Source organism: Semicossyphus pulcher, unplaced genomic scaffold (genome assembly GCF_022749685.1).
Source record: "Semicossyphus pulcher isolate SPU_LCO1_2020_fin unplaced genomic scaffold, fSemPul1.0.p SCAF_15, whole genome shotgun sequence".
NCBI classification, from domain to species: domain Eukaryota; kingdom Metazoa; phylum Chordata; class Actinopteri; order Labriformes; family Labridae; genus Semicossyphus; species Semicossyphus pulcher.
Window position 1 is genome coordinate 19,610,830 of NW_027211659.1, and position 19,402 is coordinate 19,630,231.

Consider the following 19,402-nt stretch of genomic DNA (forward strand, 5'->3'; position numbering starts at 1 on the left):
TGTTTGCTGTTTCCTGCTTCTACCATTCTAGGTGAAGATTTAAATGGACTTTGACAGATGACATTTTAATGATCAAGAACAGGGTAATCATATTAATACCAACGAGTGTGGGCTCAGTGTCAGTTACTGACTACACCTAGAAGGGGGGAAATTGCACAATAACAGCCATGAAACTGACAAAGAACGTCCTAAGCTTGGAGTTTTACTGCCCCCTCAAGTACTGTCAATGTAACTGCAATTTTAATGGAAAACAAAGTAGCACTGGTGTTTTTAGCCTAGCTGGGGCTCATTATTATCAGAAATGTTGGTGTAATCAACCCCCTTGTATTTGTTATACAATTTCATTACGGTCTTAAAATAATCTAAAACCCACTCCAGGTCTATGTCTACTTGGTAACTTTAATGTCCGTGATTGCCATCAAAGAAAATTCTGTAATCTTTAATTGCTGCAAAAACTGTATTGATGTCAACTTGAAGGCTCCAGTCCCCCAACACTGTTTATGGGGAAGAGAAGTCAAGGTAAAGCACACTTGATTGATTGTATTTAAAAAAGATTTAAAGCTAAATGACAAAATGTGGTAAATGTAAATAAACGTTGCAGATAATAAGTACATGAACATGCATAAGGTCATCTGGTAACTGAACAACTGTATACAGTGAATTATTGTGGCTATTGGTTAGACTTGCCTGAGGAGTCTATACCCTAAATTGCTTGTAGAGTGTCCCTACTACTTGCAACCTTGTTAACACAAATCAATCGATCATTTTTTATTTATTCATATTTTTATTTATTTATTATTTATAACCAAAGAGCAGGTCTAGACCGTACTCACGTTTCATATATTATTTCGAATGGGACCCAACATAAATCCAACATGCAACATTTAAAATGTATTGGGTAATTTTCTTTTCTCTTCTTTAAAAAAAAAAAAGATATCTTTAGCTGAACCCCTCGCTTTGTTTTGTTAGTGTAGTTGGTCTTGCCTGTTTGTAGAAGAGTTCTCACCTGCATATAAAAAGCATTCAAATTGAACTGATACTCATCTGCAGAGATGGGTCTGTATGAAAGTCAGGTGCTCTCAAGAACCCAGCCCCACTGTCAAAGTGAAGACTTTTCTTAATATAGGAAAGAGGAGTAATATATTGTGTTGCCCTGCATTGTGTCTATAGCAGTGTCAAATTAAAAAATATGACAGTCTTTTGAAAAATTAAAGTAAAGCAGAGTAGTCCAAAGAAATTGCAGACAGTTTTGTCAGCAGAGTTTCTATCAATGGGAAAGAAATGGTCACAGTTGTCTTGTGTTAGCTGTAAATGGTGTTCTGCTGGCCTTCCTCTCCCTCCCCCATGCAGAGTGGAGTGTGTGGGTGTGAGAAGGGTTACACTGAAGTGATGACCACGCACGGCTTTTTGGACTACTGCACCAGAACCCCGGGGGTGGACAACAACAAGAAAGCCGATGTGAAAACCAACTCTGGGAGATTAAAACCGTCTCAGGCCCAGGACCTCTTCAGGGAGTGGACCTTACGACCTGTTGGCCCAGGTACTGAAATGGAAATCATTTTAACGGTGCAACTAGCTTGCCTGAAATGATTCCTGCCTTTGAAACTGCCTTTGTAGCTCTAGGATCACTTGGGCAGGTGTAGAACCCCCTGAATGTTTTTACTTGAGCTCATCAATATATGCTGTAAAAAATAAACCTCCATTGACCATAAAAACTGACAACTGTAGTATATTTGAAAATTAAATATACTTATTTATATCTGCAAAACTTTTGATAAAAGTTTTAAATATATCTGCACTAAAGATTTAAATGTATTTAAAACTGTATTAAAACTGCTTTTTGCTTTCACAGATGGAAGAGTTAAGCTGTGGGTTTATGTCGTGACTGCTGTTGGATTCATCTTAATACTCTTCATTATTGCATTATCATTCCTGGTCTGGTATGTACTATATTGCTTTCATATTATATTCCCTCACTATGCAACTTCAATTGCTGAAAAAATCATTGTAGGTCACACGTTCTAGATGAAAACAGACTGAACACTGAGAAGCACGGTGAATTCTTAACCAGCTGCTTCCCTTGAAAAGAACCTTGTCAAGTATGAGTTATATTTCTAACAATGTTTTGTCTGCAGTCTGCAGCTGCTATCAGATAATGGAATCCTTTGTAAGGTGGAAATCAAGTTGTGCTGCCCTGTGCTTCTAAGTCTGTTACACTGTCAGCTTTCCTGTCTTATTTATTTTGCAGTAACCCATCCAAAGCCAATAAGACATCTCCTCCACCTCAGAAACCCTTGACCCTGGCCTATGATGGTGACATGGATATGTAACCAGGCGGCAATACCTCACAAGAACACACTCAGCCACAACTGACTGCGTTTAGATTATTAGTAATAAGTCCATCACATACTACTGATGTTTTACAAGTTTTTTGAGCTTGGTGGATATTTGCTGTAGGGCCAATTGAATTGCAAAAATGCAGTGGACAAATTATGATTCTTGCACATTATTTGCTGCTGAGAGGCAATCTAGCTCATATTTTTGCTTCAGCCAACTATCTTCCTCGAAGAAGAGGAACCAAAGCCGAAATGGGGAATGAGATAAAGGCGTCCACTCAAGGGAAATAAATGGACCTCTAGTTTGTTTTTATCAAATGTTTGCAATGTGAACACAGTCGAAGCACTGTTTGCAACCTACAAATCCTGAGGACTCCTGAGAAAAGAGACTCTAGGGGTGTGGACTATTTTTTTTTATGTTGAAGAATCAGAGGAACCACCTGGTTATTTGCCTCAGATTGTGTCATGAAGGAGACAAAACATCTTGAGTCAGCAGTCAGTCATGACATTCAAAGACACAACAACAGAACATTTGACATTTGACTCATCAGTGCTGAATCTTCGTAAAAGAAAATGTCACAAGCATTTTGGGTAAACAACAGCCTTTTTTGAATTTCTGAGATTATACTCTATGCACTACGTTAGTGCTAAATCACTAATGTTTTTTTTCCCTTCAAAAGACTTTTCTAGTGTTTAATTGTAATGCAAGTTGTTACTGTCAGATGGTGTTTGTTGATGATGCCATATGTTGTGTATACGTGGAAACTAAAAGCAGGCTTGCCTTGAACAATACAATGATGCAGTAGTTTATCTTCCCTGATTATCTACAAACTTTCATCAACCCCCAATCTTGGAATTTTTACTGAAAAATGCAGTCAAGAATTAACAGAAAATAGTGTTTCATGCAAATTATCAAACACCAGCATGACAAAGATCATACCTCATATACACTTTTTCATCGAAAGCAAAGAAAACAATATACTGATCACTAAAAAAAAATAGACTTATCCACTAAATCTTTCTTCAATTTTCTTTTAACTGGACTTTTTACTGAACGGTGTTGTGTTTTTTTTCTTCCTTTTTTTTTTTCATTTTTCACAAAAAAGACAGGGCTCAAAACATGACAGACAACAAAATATTTACAAAATACATAATTATTCAGTCTATAATAAAAATGTCCATTTAAATTCACAATATCCGGGATTTAGTGCAGCGCGTCATCACAAAGCAACTTGATGGACCATAAATTGTCACATTTACTCTCATTTAGAAATTACATTTAGAAAGTCAATTACTTAAATGAGCCAGTGCCAAATTAAGTTATATAAAACTCTCTAATTTCTTTCTGCTTACATAAACTGAGGATGTGTTCATTTTTTATCTGACCCTTCTGAATGTATTTACTAGTAAATGTATATCTTAACGGTTGTGCAGATATGGTTGTTACATGTTCTAACAATTGTATTTCAACAGCTGATTGTATTTAGGCATGCTTGATCCGTTTTTGCAGGAAGTACTCTGAGTGGCCTTGCAAAGACTATGTTTTACAAGTTGCCAAACAGGTTAGAGTAGTTCTTCTTGAGCAGTTTTTCTTATATTTGGCCAACAAATGGACATAATAAAATAAATGTTTAGTCAATGTAAAATCCAATTGTGAAATATGTTCTGATTTTTAGATAATATCACCAACGAATATCCAACTAACTGGACATATTTCCATTATCAAAAAAGACCAGTCCACTTCTGACCTGTTAAGAGAATTCTACTGAGTTCTGAAAATCTAAAGGAATGTTTGTTAAATTTTTACAATGCCATGTTATTTGTGTTACTAGTATGTGTATATGGAGAGCGGCGCAAAATGCAAATAAATTGTGGAACCCTGTGAAAATAAAACATTCCATTCTCTCCTCTTTTGTTCTAATAGAGTTCTTTTTTTTTAGAGAGAGAGATGCTCTACTCCAGTGATTGTAATCAGCTCTTTGACTCTCAGATCCTGATAAATTGTAATTACTGGTACAGGCTCCACAGCAGAGCCCAGAATATATAAGCAGCTGATAAGATTGTGCTACCCTCCAGCCAGATTCCTAGTCTGATAGTCCCAGGATGCTTGCAGGTTGTGAGGGAAATAGTGTTTAAATCTTTTGTCTCATCTAACTCAATTATTTAAGACTGTCACTTTTGTTTAAGAGAAGAATGAATTCAAATACTTGTGTCGTGGCCATCTGATCAGTGGCAAAGACAATGGATTAGCTTTCATGTCCAATTCATCTAATTTTAAGACATTGCAGGTTTCAGTGAAGGTATGTGAATAGTTGGACAATGGCAGTGTTTAGTTTCAATCACCATTCAACTATAATTGCAAACTGGGTAATTCTCATAAAATGCAGTCTGCTGTGCAGAAAGAGAGCAGGATACATTTCTGCAGGAAAAATGCATACCCACTTAAAACAATGAATGTTTATCATCATCAAATGATTTATTATGTCTTTAATGTACCCAAGCAGAGAGATGAAATTCTCTCAGTCTTAATCATCATGCTGGAGTTGTTTTGTTTTCCCACAAGGAATCTGTGTATTTATTTATATAAAATATGGTTTCTTAGGACTGTATTTAGGAAATTTAGCCCTTTTGAATATCACATTTTGATTGTGGACAGCAACAGGCATGCAGAATAGGAAATCACACAACAGATGTTACCAGCTGGAACTGAACCATATCACAGTTGTAGAGCAGAATCGCAGACCACTGGACCAACAGTACCCTTCTTAGGTGTTATGGCCAAAGAGGTAGGAATGCCTGGGACTCCCAAAACTCAGTCATGATCAGTAGATCTGAAGAAGCTTTTAAGATGAATGATGAAATGTCTGCAATACCAAACAGCCTGTGGTGTTGCTACAGAAGAAAGGGATAGAGGTTGGAAGTTAGGGTTCGGACATTGAGAGTCTTCATCGTTCAAGTATCGCATGGTTGTTTCCTGTACGAATAAACTGTTTTAAAGCAAAACAAACACTTCTTTTCTTTTGAATCATTTTGCATTGGAGTGATTTTCCAGGGTGCACTGAATCTTATTCATAGTTGCAACACGATGAGCCCCACTGACATTAGTGCTACACTGACTTGAGGCTCTCTGGAAGGTTGAAGTGTTGAAATGTCTTTGTAATAATTATTGCTTGAATTGCCATAGAATGTAATGTCTGATCCCATAACCTTTCAATCTAGTGCCGCCAAATACCAGCTAACTTGATGACATTACAATCAATCCCGGCTGTAATTTCGGTTTAGTGGTAATTATTAAATGTCAGGTGAACATAGAAAATATTATACTCTCTGAACATCAGCATGGTAGTACTGTGATTATAAGAATGTTAGAAAGCTGATGCTATCATTAAGCTTTAAGCACTGCTGTGCCTCAGTGGCTTTCACATCACAGACTGTGAGCATGACTCTAGACTCTTGTTAAAAATGACCTTTGTGTACATTATATAATCAAACAAACAAAAAAAGCTTGTGTACCCTATGCACACAGCAGTGTGTGTAGGGGGATAAGAGACAGTTGTTTACTTTGATATCCATAATGAGAACCGGTACTGAATAAAAGAGTTAGTGAGACTGGGTTTCTGCTTTATCAGGTACAAGAAGTTCATTCCAAAGATGTGAAGGTTGGTAGAAAAACACTTTTACGACCACTGTCTTTTTGGTTTTAGGTTATCCTGATTACATGAACACCAGCACCATGCAATATGAGAGCACTGAGATGGCACATGGGGAACAATGAGATGTTGCAAGCCCAAGTAATTGATAGAGGGGCTTTGAAGTTCAGCCTGGCTTGAACTGGGATTTATGTAATTTGGTCAAGTCTTACTTTTACTTCAGGTTCTTGCAACGGTATATACAAAAGCTGAAGGTTTAATGTTAAAAAAAGAACAGAAAATAAAATAAAGCTATTAAGATTTATATTCTTCTAGGTGAAAAAAATCTGTTTTTGTCTTATTTACTTTACTAACAAATGAAATCCCACAACTGCACAACAAACCATGCTATTTTAATTTGTTGAGGGCAATATTATATAGCTTTATGTAATTAAAATATATACATGTAAATATAGTATATATGTAAATATATTACATATAATATAGCTACCTGAATAGAACTCTCCCCAACAAGTTCAGTGCTGGAGGAGGGGTCTTAAATTGAGACTGGAGGATCGCAGTGAATACATTAGAGCAAGGAATATTCACCACAGGGACACAAGTCAAAAATACATATTGTTACAGTCCATCGAAACAACTACACCATGGGCCACTGACTACTAAATCATATCTTACGAAAAATTCCTCTCAGGATTAGCTTCCTGGATATGAAATTTATCAGATGGGGTCTGTGGCCTAATTACATTCTAATTTGGGTTATTGGCCTCATTCATATCTGTCTTACATTATTACAACTGGGAAATCTGGGCACCACAGGCAAGCCACTAGACATGGCATTTCATTAATTCTCGTTCTTTGAAATTAAATAATGTAGTCTTGCCTTATCCTGAACTGACTATCGACTGATGTTATTCTTGTTCTTATAGTCTTGTCACACAGTGAAAGTATTTCATATGATCCTTCCCTATGGTTTTATGATAGACCTATATCTATATTCCTGTAGTGCATGATTCCACATATTTTATAAAATATAATATATATATAATATGTGTATTTTTTCTGCTTGTTTTTTTGCCCTTTAACTTCCTGCGACTGATTGCATCACTAAAACCTTCACAAAATAGATGAAATAGATTCTGCCATTAACCAGTCAATAAACGCTGCAGCCATGAAAGCAGCATTACACTTCATCGTTAGATAAGCAGATGGAATGTGAATAATTGTCCATATATATTATGATTGATGCCGCAGTGCAAAAGAGAGATTGTTTTTTAGTATTGCATGTTATTTCTCCCTCTGCAAATGAATTAGAATTATAAGTGCCCTTTCTTATCACCTTGGAAATATTGATAAAGTGCAACCATATCTCTCCCAGGCAGATACTGAGAGGCTTACGCATGCTTTTATCCCCAGCAGGCTTGGTAACTGCAATGCTCTCCCTTCTGGTCTACCTATGACAGCTAATAATGAGTTCTAGTTCAGAGAAGATCAGAGATTAGGAGCTAACACATATCCCCTGTCCTGCAGTCCCTTCATTGGTTGCTTGGCAATTCAGGATAAAAAAAAAAAAATGTTTTTTGGTGTTCAAATTAGTTGATGGACTAGCATCTGAATAGTTGAGAGACATGCTTTTAATGTGCAGTATGCCCCCCTCTCTGTGTAAGGACAAGGAACTACAGGGAGGCAGCATAGTGTCTATGTCCATCTTCTCTGGAACAGACTGAGGGCATTACAATTAGTAACCACTTTTAAAAAAAAGGACATACCTTTTGATCTTTCCATTCCAATAATGCATTTTATTTTAATCTACCCTCTTCTTATGAGCTACGCTGGTAGGCTATCTGTATTGTACAAGGTGTCTTACATCCTATATTCCCTTATCTGTGTAATTTTTTAGTATGCTGACATATTGTATTACAGCATGGCATGCTAACTGTTCAGCAACAGACAGTAGTGCTCTCCAGAGAGTCATAAACACAGCACAAAAATTAATTGGACTCCCCCTGCCTTCACTGGAAGACACCTTCAGGTCATGCTGCATCTGCAGAGCCAGCAGCATTGTGAAAGATTTAACTCACCCTTATCATCATCTCTTTTCCCATTCTGCCATCTTGAAGGCATGTCAGTGCCTTAAAGACCCACGCTTCCAGGCTCAAAAACAGCTTTCACCCTGGAGCCACGACTGAACTGAACTCCACAAGAACACTGCCCCTCTACCAACACTCCCGTAAAAATCATCACAACAGGAATAACATTTGAACAGTATTAACATAGAGAAATAGGCAATAATTTACCATGATAATTAAAATTCAATAATATAATGTGCAATTATATCTCAGTAAGTATGCTATCTTATTTAAGATATGTAAAAGTATAACTTTTAAATGCATTTCTTTTTTCTTATACCGTCCTCTTTTTAAATTAATATTAATATCTGTATGCATTCATGCATCTGTGGTTGAGTGCTAATAGGCATAGGCAGACTAATGTTAGATATTTATTTTAGGAGATGCAAGGCAAATTTATGACATTGTAATTTTTAGCCTCAGCCTACTGTTGTATTTCATTGTTTCAAGCTAAGCATGATTAACCACTTCACTACTTTGAGGTAGTCTATTTGCTATCTTTCACATTTGCCTTTAAAAACTTAGGTTTCGCTTAAGTAGGTCTACTTCAGTGTTTTATCATTGGATTGAATTTCCTTGAGGGCTTTTCTCTGGCATGTTTTGCCCTCCTTAAAGGAAACCTGCGAGTAGCCTACTAATGAGGGAGGGATTTATTCCAGTCTGCAGATCTCTCCGGACACACTCGCACCGTTAAGATATGTAAGTGGAAAATGTTGTGTTTCGTCTAAATATGTCCGCTGTTTAAACGCCACACGATCTACTATGGATATATGGCATTCACTGGCACGTAGTTTGCACTTGAATCAGGCTTCTCTGATCAGCTGCACACACGTCGAGTTGCGCAGCAGGCTTGATATTGTTCGGTGTTGCTTCTGTTTCCGCTGCTTTGGAAACGTTTCACAAAATAAACAAGCAGCTTTGTCTCGATTGTGAAGATATGACGCAGCTCATGAAGGCATGCTCAAGTTCAGTGCTCCTACAGCCAGAAACAATAGCAGTCCGGTGTTAATACGCTTCATATCGGAAGTCGGGTAAGAAATTCGCCATTCACTTTGGCGCAAAAGGTTCAAATACACTAAGGGCATAACGCCTGGTGTGCGGACAATGAAAAAAAACACATTTGCAATAGATGAGGTGATTGCATTGAAATGTGGGCTTACAATATGAAAACAAGTTAGGCAGGCCTAACTTAACAATAAAACACAGTAATTCACAGGCGGATTTTGTACAGTTAACTGACTGTTGCAGTTGCGGATATTTAGGGTTTGTTTTTCTTTGTTGTTTTGTTATGCCAGATTTTTGGCCATGGCATCTTCACTGAAGAGTTTGGTTCATGATGATAGCAGGTACCAGAAATCCTTCCAGCTTTTTCTGGACCGCTCCTCTGAGCATCAGTGTATGCGGGACTTCATCGACAATATACTACCAGACATACTGGCCAGGTAATCTGCCTCTCGCACACTTTGAGAGTAAAGCGAAACAAGTAAACCTTTGACGAAAGAGTAGAGTACACCAGGGTACAGTTTGATGATAGAGAGGTTAACACTTCAAAGCAGAAGTCCAAGCTACTAGTTGACCAAAACAAAGGTAGGTTAATAAATGAAAAGGACACCAGAGCTACCGATATAACAATATACATTTGGGTTATCTGTGACATACAGGTTACAGACATACATGGTGGCCAAAAAGTGACAAGACAAAAAAAACAACAAAACTAATAATTTTTCTACATGATCATAGATTGTCTATAACAAAGCACTTACATGTTTAGTTTTCATGTTATAAATGTCCAGCAAAGTAAAATTTAAACAAACAATAAGGATCTTTATCAAAATATTAACTTAAATTATTTTTGTCTTTGTAAAAAATTGAATAATTGCCAGTATATCAATACCAGATTACTAGAACTCCCACATCCTGTAGGGATTTAAGTATAATAAACATTACTCATGTTGTGACATGATTGCTAGAAATGGTCTTTAACGTTATGGGGCAGAGAGAAAACAAAGAACGGATTTCAGTACAGTGAATATGAACCTGTTGGGTAGATTATTGCAAATTTAAAAAAAAATGAATCACAGAGAGAGACAGAGAGAGAGAAAGAGGGGTTGAGATCATCCTCTACTCTGTTATAACACGGTAAGCCATAGGTTGAAAGTCAGTTGGTGCCTCATTAGCCTTTAGCTGGTGAGAATTTAGGTTAGGACCCCCCCCCCAAAATATATTTATAGCTTACATCGTGCTCTATGTTACCGTTATGTCCACAAAACCAAATGATTGACTACCCAAATATACATTTGTTAAGCAACTAATCAAGGTGTGCCTGTGTGTGAATGAAAACAAGTGATTATTTATGGCAATTTCTCTTCTTGCACTTTCATGTTGAAAAGTTTGAGCTGAAAGAGGCCAATGCCATGCTGCAGGGAACAAAACCCAACTTTTCTCCAGTTCTCCACTAGCTTCCATTGACTGTCTATGAAGTAGATCACAGAGGAATCTGGAGAGACGTGACTCACAAGTCAAATAAAAAAGAGCAATAGCATTATTAAAAATCAGAAGGTGAGCGACAGAAAATGCCATAGCAACAATCAAAGACTCGGTATTAGAGACACTAGATCAGAAGTTCTCACCCTCCCAAGTGGCAGAATTCACAGTTACAGAACTAAAAATGTGACCTACATTTGGCAGGTTGGATGATGTGAATTTTCTAGACTTGACTGTTCTGAAGACTGAAAGTGCTTTTCTGCTTTTCCCTCAGCATTGGAGATGGAAAGTCTCATCTAAATGTCATTGGAGTTGGAAGTGGAGCTGGTAAGAACACACACTATAGGACACTTTCACAGCAGAACTTAACTTATGTGCTCTGTGACACAATTAATAGCTCAATGGCCTCTGGGGCAGACAGTGAAGGGGAGGAGGCCTTGTTGAATCCAACCACTTTAACTGTTCATATTACTGTACAGTCATTTATGGCTGCAGCACTAAAAACCTTTACCCTTATAATCGCTGCCAAGAGTTTTTATGCATCTGTTCAGTTGTCAGATTAATCTTTAACTTTAGTCCCAGACAAAGTGACCTTACCAGACCTTAGTTTAACTGCACTTTGTCTCCAGAGAACATGATACTGCAAGGTTAATTTGTTTCAGAGCAAATCTGCTACTTGCCCAAGAGTGGTATAACCCTTCACTTATGTCAAAGCCAATCCTTTTAATTTACCTGAGCTGTCATGTCAGTATCATAATGGAGCAATGTTACAGATTCTCTAATGGACTGTAAAATCCATTGAAATGACTACCAACTCCCCTGCAAGCTATTATTTGATCTAATCAGAAAGACTCAGCACCTGTCAAGATCAGCTTCTTTACTTAAAATCACTTGCCTGTGGCTGAATGATATTAAAAGGAAAAGCATAGTGATAACTCTCTGGTTGTAATAATAGCAATTACCTACTTACATCTGCATTAACACTTGATTTCTAGTATTGTGATGATACCCTCGTTTACTCAATGTTGACTCATTTTTATTACTGAACAGTGTGGGTTATGGGGAAGTAGATGACAATTTTAATTACAAGAAATAGGTGGTTATAAATATACACTGTGTTGGTACCTGTAGGTGAGATTGACCTGGAGATGCTTTCCAAGCTCCATATGAAGCACCCAGGGGTGACAGTGGATAACGAGGTGGTGGAGCCTAGCAGTCAGCAGCTCCATAACTACAGAGGTATGTCCTTTGAAGGCACATGCTTATCTCATATAACACAAACTCATACTGTATCTGTATATTTACATATCCCCCCAAATATGTTTCAATATTTAATTAAGGGCAAATACAGATATACTTCTAATGTATTTTTTTACTGCAGAGAACACACTTCGAAGCTGCCTTTGGCTTTCACACTAATACATTGGTTATACAGTTTTCCATTTAATAATTGGTGGGTGGTCCCTTAACAACCTGTACTGGATTCAAAACCTAATCATGTCACTGAGTAACCACCTTTATGAAGTGTCTTTGAGTAATACACTGAATTCCTACTGGCTCAAGGTCTGCAGTACTCTGACCAGTATTGTCACATACTTCCATTACAGCCAAAGCAAAGTTGTACACAAAGATATAGGTCAAGTGCTAAATCCTGAGTCTTCTTTTGCTTCACTGATGTTGATGATGATTCCTTAGTGCTCATTATGTCCCCACACCACCCCACTTTTCCTTGGTTTTCCCTTGATGCACCATTAGTTAATAGGTGGCTTTCTCAGCTCAGTATTTGTTGAAATACTTCTTAGCCAGAATATATATATATATTTATTTTTCAAAAGTATATAATAAAGCATGTCTTTTGTGATTTCAACGCTTTCACATACATGCCTCCTTTAAACCAGCTTCTCACAGCATAAGATCTGAACGAATTTCATTATTCTAGATGAAAAAAAAATCCTATAGATGAACAACAAGCCAAAAGTATTATGATATATATAGTCTGTAATACTACCTACATACTGACTTTTTGCACCTATAAGTGTAAATCAAGTAATTAGTGTCTGGTGTATTTTGAAATGTCCTAATACATGCTTTATAAATATATCATAATTATTAAACATCAGAAATCATGTCTTATCTTTAGTTTTTCTTGTGTAAATGTTTCACACTGTTCAGCTTTCATTTTGGCCAGTATTCTGTTAAAGAAGACTTTTAAATCTAGTTTAAATTTTAAATATAATATTGTATTGTGTCACAATATTAAATGTCCCTCTTTTGACACATATCAACGGACAAAAAACTGTAAATATAAAGGGGAAATTGCTGCAAAAGGATTTAATTTTTTGAGAGCCTGAGTAGGTATTCATCGTCTCCTTGTCAGTAGTAAGATGCACCTTTCAAAGCAATTATAGCCTTTATTGTCTATGGATTGTTCTCTTGCAGTTTTCCCCTCTGGACACTGCTATTTATCTGTACATGAAAATTTACATTTGCTCCCCAATTTATTTGCATTCAGTTTTGAAATATCTTTTTACTATACTCTAATGCAACACCTTCATTATGTGTATTAATATTTTTTACATTTATTTTTTAAATTCTGTATTTTCTTCATATTTAAATGTGATACAAGACAATTGAAGAGTTTTTTATGTTTTCATAGCTGTAGAAATCTCTATAATAAACAACTATTTGAATAATAGTGTTCAATATGAATTGAATTGGAGAGAATATGGGGATTATTGTGTTAGGGCCCGATCAGACAGGACGTGTTTTAGCAGCTGGGGGCGGCTTTTTTGTCATTGTTTTCAATGAGAGGGACGCTTTTTGCGCGCTGCTTTTGCTTTGCAGAGCGCCGCAGTTTTTTCCGCTCTGTGTGCCTCGCGTTTTTGAGGAAACGCTCTGAGCACCTCGAGTTGAAAAAACTACAACTCAGAGCAGAAAAGCGCCCGACGTCATGGGCGTTTTTTCTCATTGTCCAATCGGATGAAAGGAGAGGCGAGCCTTCTGTCAGTTTACAATGTAACGGTTAGGTTAATGACAGCTAATGATTCGGTGGTTGCCTTAGGAACAGTAGGGAAAAAAGCCGCCCCCAGCTGCTAAAACGCACTGTCTGATCGGGTGTTTACTTCCACAAAAAAGGCAGTGCGGTGCGCCTTGCGTTTTGCAGACTGCAAAGCGCGTCCTGTCTGATCGGGCCCTTAGGAGTTAAATCCCTAATGTTGCACTTCTTCTATCTATATTATGATGTACATCACAAAAAGCAACATGGAGTAATACCATGAATGAATTTGACAGTAAATACGGTGATGTGTTAGTTACATAACATAACTCTGCTATGTGTCTTGACGCAGTTTTGGTGTCACAGAAACCAGGTTTGGATTACATTAACTTCACTTGGAACAAGATGACATCTTCTGAGTTTGAGCAGCACTGGAAAGTAAAGAAAATGACTAAGAAGGCTGACTTCATTCACATGATACAGGTTGGGTTTACAGATGTAGGACTTATGTGCCTAGTGCTAAACACTGTATATTTGACGCATCTGGGTCATACTCATCATGCAACTCTCCCAAGCAATTAATTGCATTAGAATATCTGTCCAGCATTGCGTAATAATTTGGTGCTCTATGTATCCAATTACCAGCTCATTATTGTTGCGGAAATTGACAGATGCTGTACTATGTGAAGGATCCCGAAGCTACCATCAGTTTCTTCCAGAGTCTCCTCAACAAGAATGGGAAGCTTCTGATCATTCTCGTGTCTGGTAAGTGGATGGATGTCTCATGCCATTCTAGTGGCTGAAAACAAAGCAGGATTGCAGGATGGCAGGATGGCAGGATGGCAGTGCCATTCTATCAGTCAGGTGGTCTGCAGTTGTACTTTTGTTTTAATGCTAATAAGCAAATGTGAGCATGCTGATACGCATTGAGTTTTCTAAAATAATTATATAAAACTATATATGTAACTAAATATTTAAATTACATTATTATATAAACATATCTGCCAAGGGAAAATGAGAATCAACTATAGTTGGTTTCCAGCCTTTAGAACTGCAAATAGACATACATTTAAATACTTGTGTGTCTTCCATAGAGCCAAGTTGACATAAGCTTGATACATAAATAGTCGAACTAGAAACGGTGTATAGTTGTCGTTGAATAACTGGTTGAATATGTTTTCAAATTAACCCAAGGGACTTCCCATAGCCAATGTCCAGGTGCCACCCCCAAGCACTATGGAATATAGAATAATTTGTGTGCATTTACATTTTTGTACACGCAGTGTATTTACATCTGCATATAATTGATCTATCAAAAGCCCGCCCTGGGATAGGCTATTAACGGCCGCTCCAAGTATATTTTGTGACTAAGACTATCATGTTTTCTCGATTGATTAATTATTGAACAGTTTCCCCTTGCGCTCTGCCTCTCTCATACCTGTGGCAAGCAGCGTCTCCACACATGCTCCCCAGAGAATCACAAACATACAGTGAGAGACGTCCGCTGGTATGTCCCTCCTGTAACTAGATTGATTGAGGTTCGACGTCTCCTGCCAAATATAATCCTGTTATTAAAGCTGTTAAGTGCAGCTGAGTACTGCGGATGTTATTCAGAACCACATTGGTTTTGATCATTTTGACACACGCTTTAAACAATGCCTCCTTTACAGGGGGCTCACCTGCTGCTGTGAAAACTGAATTACGAGTGAACATTCAAAACATGTTGTGTTATTCAGGAAACTTTGTAAAACGTACAGCTTATGATGAAGTCAACAGAACAGACACAAAGGCTGCTTCTCATGTCTCTTATTTGATATTTCCTCGCTCAGACTGATAGTAGTTCCGGACCCGCCATATAGGAGCGAGGATCGAGCAGCCTCCAAGTTTTTCACTCCCCAACAGGCCCCCATGTTAGATATCAGTTACTGATTGGACGCTGCAGCAGATCGGACTGACGAGAAACTTCACTGGAGTTTCATACTGGAGAGAGGAAGAAGAGGACCGTAAAACAGACTTTAAGGAGTGCCTGCCGTAAAATCTGATAACCTGTGGTCATTTAGAACAAAATATTGAGCATAACTTGTCATAAAATAAAGTGAGACTAATCATCATTAGATGATTAATGAGGTCAGGTTTGATCAGCGTGACGTGATTTTTATTTTCCTTGAAACTTTTAGCCTAATAAATAATTTTCATAGTTCATGAACATAACAGTATTTGGACTTAATACATTATGAATTCAGATCAGATTATCAAGCATTATAAATGCAAATAACGAACAAATGATATAAAGGCATAGTGCTGGTAAGAAATGTCCGTGTGGCTCTAAGTAGCAGGAACACAGATTGCAGGCTTTGCAGGCTGTTCTTCATGTGCAGGAGTTTGTTAAGCAGGTTACAGGATATAGGAAACACTGTTACTGTGTGTTTTATTAGAATGAATAAAGTGCACATGTTAGTAGACACAAACAGCTCTTAGCTGGGATGGCCCCAGCCCCCATGACCCTTTAAGGATTAGCGCTATTGCTGATGGATGAATGACAAATTTAGTTCTTTATTGAAGGAAAATAGCTCAACTGTGATAAATATGAATATGTTTAAAGTAAAAATACGTCTCTGCGAAGCAGTGAATTTATAATGCCAGCAACTCTAGCAGAGAGTTAGATTTTTTTCTATTCCTCAGAACTAAAATGACACATCCTAGCCAAAGGTACCTTGTGCTTAATGTTTTGTGAGTTTTTTGTAGTTTGGTTTGAAGATATACATATTAAATCTGTTTTAGTTTGTCCCACAAGAAAAGACAACAGGAACATTTGACAACATGTAGACAACATATACGCTGCTGCAGTTTAACAATAAAATGATAGTGCCAATTTATATAGCTGCATAGAACCACTACTATGGCTGTTGACTTTTAGTCTTGTTTTTCTTTTCACCTATTCCAGGGGAGAGTGGTTGGGGAAAGCTTTGGCGGACTTACAGGACCCAGCTCTGTAACACAGAAATAAGCCAGTGTGTGACAACTGGAGACATCAAAAGCTCCCTGGACTCTAAGGGAGTGAGCTACCAAAACTACATGCTGCCATCTCAAATGGATATCACAGAGTGTTTCGCTAAGGGGGATGAGAAGGGAGAGCTGCTGCTTGATTTTCTTACTGAGGTGCTGGATTTCAGTAAGACAGCCTCACCCGAGCTGAAAGCTGGTGTCTTGGAGTTACTTCGGCATCCTGACTGTAGTGTTGAGTCCAATGGCAAAGTTATCTTTAACAACAACCTTGAAGTCATAGTCATTAATCAGCTGACTTAAGTTTATGATCTACCGAATGTGAAATTTTCTGAGGAATAATACAATTAGTTTTAAACAGAATCATGTCAAATTACATACTGTATAATTGGTAAATGAACTGTACTTATATAGCGCTTTTCTAGTCTTCAGACTGCTTTTACTCTACATGTCACATTCACCCTTTCACACTCACATTCACGCACTGATGGCAAAGGGAGCCTATGCCTTCGGGAGCAATTTGAGGTTCAGTGTCTTGCCCAAGGACATTTCGACATGTCACTGTTGCAGTCAGGGATCAAACTCCCAACCTTCCGATTAAGAAACGACTGACTCTACCTCTGAGCTACAGCCGAATTGTTGTAATTAATTTACAAGCTTGAATTTGATCAGTTCTGTACAAACTGCTTTCACACAAACTGTTTTGTTGATACCAGTATTATTTAATTTTATATGTAATCTATATGGTTGTGCATAATGAAAATGGTTTGATTTTTTTTTTTGTTTTTTCTAATCACGTTTTCAATTGTTGTGGGATACCCACATTTCTGTACAAAATGTTATCACAGTTTTTATCACCTTCTGACATCTGACTATAGCTGACTACAGCTGACAGACCGTGCCACCAAACCAATTTCACTGCTGCTCTCATTGGATCACTTGACTTTGAAAATATAGAAATAAATGGACGATTAAACATTTAATATTTCCATGGAGATAGAGCCGTTCATATAAGACTAGTTGAACACTCTTGTGGAAGTATCTGCATTTTGTGCCATTTTGAATGTTATATGTTGTAATGGTTGTAGATTATATTTACAATATTGAGGGAAAATGTAACTCATTTTGACACTTAAAACATTTTATTTTTTCAGATATTGTGGCAGCCAGAAGGATTTAAACTAAAGAGGTATAAAATATGTTGATGTAATTATGTAATTCATTGGAAGATCAGGCATTAAAAAAACTGTTTACTATGTAAACCGTTAAGTAACAGTTTATGTAATTGCTGTTTTAACTATTGATGAAGGAGCTCTCGTGTGGCTTAAATTCCAAATTAAACATAACACTAATCTAACAAATACAGGAAGGGTTTTATATTTACTGTGATAAGTCAACACAACCTATATGTTATTTAACCAGTTAACAACCTCTGCCAGTAGTATGCACTTACTGGGCTCACTGTATGTCAACAGTTAAAATAATTGTCTTTGATATACAAGGTACTGGCACCATCTTGAGGCCAACTTCAGCAACTGTCTCTTAAATAAAATGCTGAGCAGTTCAGAGGTGCAGCTTGAAGTAAAATAATATAACTAGTAGTTTACGAGTAGATGCTAAGAAATCTCTCTCTCGCTCTCTCTCTCACACACACACACACACACACAATAAATCAAGACAGGAAACATTTTTGGCATCTGTATCTCATTTGTCAATCTTTCCAAAAGAAAAATGTGATATGACATGACTTCAACTTCATTTATTTTCTAAGTATTTTCACTGCTCCTAAAGCCTTGGTGTGCAAATCATCAAATGGAGGCTGTGGGCTTTGGTGTACATGTGTTTAAAATTACTATTTAGTCTTGAAAGAGTTTTGGGGCCATCTGATGATTGTGTGATATGATATTTGCTTTACTTTACTTTATAGGTTGAAAAAGCTAATATTTTATTAAAAGTGCTGAAGCCTGGTAAACTCCAAATGGCTCATGTTATGATTTCAAGTGACAGTTGTGCCTTCATGCATAAACCAAAAAAAAACAAACATGGCTACTTTTAATGTCAGCTGCTATTGTCCCAGCAACTGAGATTAATCTAAAGTTGCTATATGCAATAAAGGCAAAGTATCAAGCCATTCAAATTAGTCAATCAATAATAATAACTTGAATTTAACCCATTCATTTATAACCAGGGAGGCTGTGGCTCAGTGGTAAAAAAGCCAAATTGCTTCCGAAGGTATAGCCGTCGGTGTATGATTGTGAGTGAATGGTTGGACCCTGATTGGAGATTGGCCATTTTCATAGCAGTGCAAATCTGTGTGTGAAAGGGAGAATGTGACATGTAGTATAAAAGCACATTGAGTGGTCTGAAGAGTAGAAGAGTGCTATTTAAGTGCAGGCCATTTACTATTAGTGACATTTTATGTATTAAACTCACCTCACAGTATATTATGCAAGATTAACAAAAGTTTGGTTTTTGAAATAATAAAGATTAGACACCCCTATGAGGGGCATGACAAAATGACATAGTTTGCAAAAAGCTGACCTTATACCAGTAACTAATGAGGCATTTTCCTTATTAGCATCCCAGCAGATATAATCAACGTAAAATATGGATCATCCTTGCAAGATTTTTTACTTTGTGAAGGGTGGGGTATATTTAGTACAAGTCTAAAAAATATCAAGTGTGTCTTACTATTTTTTATTTTTGTTTTACAGTTTGACTATAATAACATATTTTGCACATTCAGATTTAACATGCTGTTAGGATGATAGAGAGGTTGTTCCAGCTACCATAATCTGTCCTGCCCAC

General features: G+C 37.2%; 2 protein-coding genes across 2 annotated transcripts in view; both read left to right on the forward strand.

Annotated features, from left to right (window-relative positions):
• Positions 1 to 4,246, forward strand: part of thsd7ba (thrombospondin, type I, domain containing 7Ba) — a 184,926-nt gene extending 180,680 nt beyond the window's left edge. The window contains exons 26-28 of the mRNA XM_069663300.1: positions 1,351 to 1,540; positions 1,853 to 1,940; positions 2,249 to 4,246. Coding sequence (XP_069519401.1) covers positions 1,351 to 1,540; positions 1,853 to 1,940; positions 2,249 to 2,330 — 360 coding nt within the window. The 3' untranslated portion in view covers positions 2,331 to 4,246. The remainder of the gene's footprint in view (positions 1 to 1,350; positions 1,541 to 1,852; positions 1,941 to 2,248) is intronic.
• Positions 4,247 to 8,760: 4,514 nt separating this feature from the next.
• LOC138592802 (histamine N-methyltransferase-like) lies at positions 8,761 to 18,557 on the forward strand. Its single transcript, XM_069663675.1, has 7 exons — positions 8,761 to 8,811; positions 9,408 to 9,554; positions 10,871 to 10,923; positions 11,728 to 11,835; positions 13,944 to 14,074; positions 14,263 to 14,356; positions 16,536 to 18,557. Exons 2-7 carry the CDS (start codon positions 9,418 to 9,420, stop codon positions 16,895 to 16,897), a joined length of 885 nt encoding a protein of 294 aa, XP_069519776.1. The 5' UTR covers positions 8,761 to 8,811; positions 9,408 to 9,417; the 3' UTR covers positions 16,898 to 18,557.
• The last annotated feature ends 845 nt before the right edge of the window (positions 18,558 to 19,402 follow it).